The sequence below is a fragment of the Rhododendron vialii genome, chromosome 10a, assembly GCF_030253575.1.
Source record: "Rhododendron vialii isolate Sample 1 chromosome 10a, ASM3025357v1".
Lineage (NCBI taxonomy): Eukaryota > Viridiplantae > Streptophyta > Magnoliopsida > Ericales > Ericaceae > Rhododendron > Rhododendron vialii.
This window is the reverse complement of record NC_080566.1, coordinates 35626413-35631323: the sequence shown is the minus strand read 5'-3', so window position 1 is coordinate 35631323 and position 4911 is coordinate 35626413. Positions and strand designations below refer to the sequence as shown.

Below are 4911 nucleotides of genomic sequence, written 5' to 3'. Positions count from 1 at the left end.
TCTTGACGCATTGTTCTAAATTAAAGTCTTCGTCGATCACCTTGTACCGGTGTACAATTCGAGCTCTAGAATTCACTAAAATATCCAGCACCAAACACCCCTTTAGTATCTTTGTAGGAGTAGAACTAAAGGTGAAAATAGAATTTTCATGTTTTTCTGCATTAAGGCCATAAACATGTCAATAATTTCCACATCTCAATAAACCTTAAATCCATCTTAACGAGTGGAGTTCTCAAGAGAGGTATTGGTAAACAATGTTCTAAAGACAACAATATGGCAAAAAATAGGATGCAATGCTTATCTGATTTTGTAACATATATATTTAAGTGAAATTATTTTGGTCTGTTACTATACCCAAAATGTAGACCTAATAATAACTGCGTACCATATTTGTTCCAAACTTTCATATATGGCCCAAAAAGGAGGTCTAACTTAACCTTGCAAAATAGAATCAAACCGGGAATAATGCCAGATGAAATTCACATGCCCTTCTAGCGCTTTTTTTTATTGGCAAAAAAATTTATTAGAAACTTGACAAAAGGTACATCAAAAAATTTAAAAAAAAAGGGACAAAACACGCCTTCAGGTAAAATGTTAATTGTCTGTTCCCTTTCCAAATTCTTTGGACAATAGTTTTTTTTGTTGAACAGCAAAAGAAAGTTTTATTAATATTTGAAATTGTTACAAAGACAAAAGTAAACAAGTATTAGACATCATCATATCCCTAAACATACAAGCTAAGAAAAATCATGTGCCAATACGAGACTCAATCTAAGATTGGCAAAATGCCAACCAAAAAAACACCCAATGGGACAAGCCCAGACCTGAAGAGCCAAGCCCAGAACACCAATTTGGTTAAGCCCAAACCTAAAAATAAAAATAAAAATAAATCCTAACCCTACCAACAGCAACTAAAACCACCGCACTCCTCCAAGACCAGTCTTGGCCCAACCACCGCATCATAATCCCCTAAACCCTAGACAGCTGTTGTTTCTGGAGAGGAGGGGGAGAGAATTTTCTAGAGCGAGAAGGAGTAACGTTTTATAGCTGTGAACACAAAGGATATTATTACTCTTTGGACAGTAGTTTTGCTAGATGGGAAAGTGTTACAATAAACACCTAATTTCTGGGTGTGTACAATACAACACCCTTTTAATTGTATCGGAATTCTTTTTCAAAGATTAATAAAATTTCTTTTGCCGAGCAAAAAAAAGTATCGGAATTCATAGCAATTGCACATAAAACTCATAAGAATTTTCTCCTTAAATTGCACACACACATATCTTTCATAATTCTACATCAGAAGTAGTACTAGTGCTAGTGCTAGAACTAGTGGCATTAGATGTGGTTAAAAGCTCATCCAAGAGATCAACCCCTAAATCCTCAAACACAAACAACACATTTTCTTCCTTTTTCTCACTCCTCTTATGATCATTACCTGATCGCAACAACTTCATTCTCTTCATCTTGTTACTCTCCTTCAAAGCTGCAGCTGGTGATGTTCCACTACTCTCACACCTATTAAAACACTCGATCTCGCGAAGCGATTCGCGAACCCTCTCGGCCGGGAAGTTGAGCCGAGCCAACAATCCACGCATCGCGAATGCGGCTTGGTCGTAGGCCATGGCTGCTTCCTCCGCGGTTGCGAATGTTCCGAGCCACACGCGCGCTCCGTTCCTCGTCGAGTCGCGTATCTCGGCTGCGTATTTTCCCCATGGCCTCTTCCTCACGCCTATGAACCTTTTTTCCTTTCTGGGTTCCTTTTTCCCGTCAGTTTCCAAAGCTTTTCCCTTCACTTTTTCATCAGGGAAATTGCCTGGAAAACTTTCATCTGAGCTGTTTTCTTCGCTTGGAAGAAGCTCAGACAATGATGTATCAAAGCTCAGGTATTGAGGGGAGGAAAGATTTTCCATGGAAAAAGGAATTATTTGCAGTACTATAAGATTAGATCTAGAGTTTTTTTTTTTTTGTGGTTTAGACAATTTCCTTATGTAGGCTCTCTCTCTCTCTCTCTCTCTCTCTCTCTCTCTCTCTCTCTCTCTCTCCAGAATTGATGGCTTAGAATGAACAACGAATGGGACAATTTTGAGCTGAGAAAAAGAAGAGGAAAACAAAGATCTATGAACTTTTCAAACAGATCACTACAGGTGAAATATGGCGTTATGAAATTATTTTATTAAGGATGTTGATTTTGACGCTCCGCTTTTGTACACAGGCGTTTCACTTTTAACGCGAAGTTTATGTTAAAAACGGAGCGTCTGCGTAAAAATATGGAACATGAAACTCAATTTCCTTTATTAAATGCAGGGTAGTGGTAGGGTTTCTTTCTTTCTATAATTGTTTTCAAAGGAAGTGGTACTACTGTGGTAGGGTTCTTTTTTTGTCTAGTTGCAATTTCTTATTTGTTTATTTAGAGCAGCCACTTGGGGCTCCGCCTAGCTTCCTATAATGGAGGTTGTGGACTCACGCCCCGAAGATAAATAATTCGTTAAAAAATTATTTTAGTGAGCGATATATATTATTCCTCATATCTGAATTCAATTTTCTTGTCAGGAGACAAAGTTTTAGTTCCTCATGAGGCCATTTGAGTGTTCATCTGATTAGAGTGAAAATGATAGAAAATGCAAGAAAGAGGGAAAAATTATAATTTTTGTTGTTGTTTGATTAGTATGAAAATAGGAGAAAACGCTACAAAGTGAATTTTGATCAACCCATTTAATTAAGTATGGTTACATAAAATGAGTAATTACCATATTTGAGCACTTTATGATAAGAAGTTTTGTGAGTAAAAAATATTTTTGTTATATTTTTGGTGATCACATTATGAGTTTATGGGACACATGTGATGAGTTCAATGTTAATAACATATACTCCCTTCATCCCAAAATAAATGTTCAGTTCGCAAAATGAGAACTTAAAAATAATACAAACTTTTCAAGAAAAATGCAAATTTTTCTCAACAATTTGCCAGATATCCATGAGTTATTTTGATTTATGAAAAACATTAAATTTTTTCTTGAAGAAAATGTATTATTTCGAAGTCCTCGTTTTGCAGACCGAACATTTATTTTGGGAAAAATGTTAGGGTCCATGAAAACAAAACATGCATGAAAGTGACCAGCAAAGTGTAACGAGCGGTCCGGATCCACTTGTACCGTCCATCACAAGTTAACATGGACCGTCCATTACACTTTTCTGGGACACTTTCATGTTTTGTTTTCATAGACTCTGCAGACCAGACATTTATTTTGAGATGGAAGTAGTAATAATTTTATCACTGATGTATCCCATACACACTACATGAGTGAATTGTGGAAGCATTTCTCGTGTCATAGACTATCTAGCTTAATTGCTAAGCGTGTATTAGGTACGTATTTGTTACTAATTAATTAGAGAGTCAAGAATGCTACATGTGTTGAACCTATATATTAAGGTATGTATTTGTCTTTGTACATATTGGAAGTTGATGAAAGGTATATATATGTGCACAATCCTCGTGCTGCATGTTTCGATGGCAAGCCAAGGTATGGATCAGCTCGCTAAACAACGAAGACCCGGAGCATTGAAGGGATCAACGCTCTCGATGACCTGGAGGAGGAGGAGGATGATGATTTAGAGGATCTTGATCGATGATATCAAGAAAGGAGCTTCTCTCTTCTTGGAATTTTAATTCCGAGGTTTGGCCTTCATTTTGCCCCTTGGTTAGATCGTTGTGCGTTGGTTTTTTTTTTTTGGTTGCTTAGACTGCTTTTCTAGATTTGTTTGGTTTGGTGGTTTGATTTTCATTTCTGCTTGTTAGGTCCTGGTGCTTTTAGGTCAGTCTTCTCTGGTTTTTGTTTTTCGGTTGACGTCTTGCCTTCCTTTAGGTCTTGGTGGCTCTATGCCGGTGTGCCATAGATCCTTTTAATTTTTGTAACCCTTTATAAAGATTAATAAATCATTTTTTATTAGCGAAAAAAATGGGGAGAACAAAAGAGGCATGGAGAAGATTAATAAAATCCGCGCTCCATTTAATCTTTGTAATGCTTATTCAAAGATTAATAGGAAGGAGAAAGGTCAAGCGAAGCGGCATACTCTACGCTGGATTTACGCAAACGAATATTTGAACATTTGTAGAATCTATTATTCGGATACTTATTTTTTATTTCATATATGCATTCAACATTAGTGTTATTAAAACTAGCCAGCCACGTTGAGGGTATAACTCGGATACTCCAAAATGAGACTGCAAAATCACTGATCAAATTGTATAAGTGTATCTTGTCAATTATATATAAAAATGTCATAAATTTTTGGACATACATTTGGAATTGAATACAATGAAATAATTAAGGTGCACATATACCATACCTACTTATACCATTAGATGGGTTAAACTGCCGAGATGCCGAGATGAACAATTGGATTGGCCGCTCGACAACATCCCGTGTCTGGTTAAACTACTCAGTACTCACTTTAGGACTCACTTAATTTTAAAGAAAACAAAAGCAAAGAGACCACAATAGTAGCTAGTATATGCTGTTTCCTACTTATATATTTGAGAAAAAATAGTTGACAAAGTTTGTTGATAATTAACAAGACTAGTTGATAAGAAAGTGGGAAAATTTTGGTTGATAATTAACAAGACTAGTTGATAAGAAAGTGGGAAAAGTTTGGTTGATATGCACAGGTCCAGCTCCTTAATTAATTATTTAAATTCATTTCTAGTTTGATCCCCCGTATACCATCTTAAGCATCTTCAACCCACTGTGTACCCTCTGATACTCAAATTGAGATGATCAATATAACATCTATTTTTATAGTTCAGGTGTCTGTGGCAGTTTATAAGGTGCATCTCAACTATTTTTGGGGGTCCAATCTCACCGTTTACTTACGGGAGTCTGAATTAAAGCCAAAACAAAGTTCTGTATA

At 36.3% G+C, this 4911-nt stretch overlaps 1 protein-coding gene across 1 annotated transcript; it reads right to left on the bottom strand.

Moving 5' to 3' along the window:
- Positions 1 to 1207: 1207 nt before the first annotated feature.
- Positions 1208 to 1959, bottom strand: LOC131302670 (ethylene-response factor C3-like). The gene has a single exon (XM_058329419.1). The coding sequence runs from the start codon at positions 1911 to 1913 to the stop codon at positions 1287 to 1289; it is 627 nt and encodes a 208-aa protein (XP_058185402.1). The 5' UTR covers positions 1914 to 1959; the 3' UTR covers positions 1208 to 1286.
- Between the last annotated feature and the right edge of the window lie 2952 nt (positions 1960 to 4911).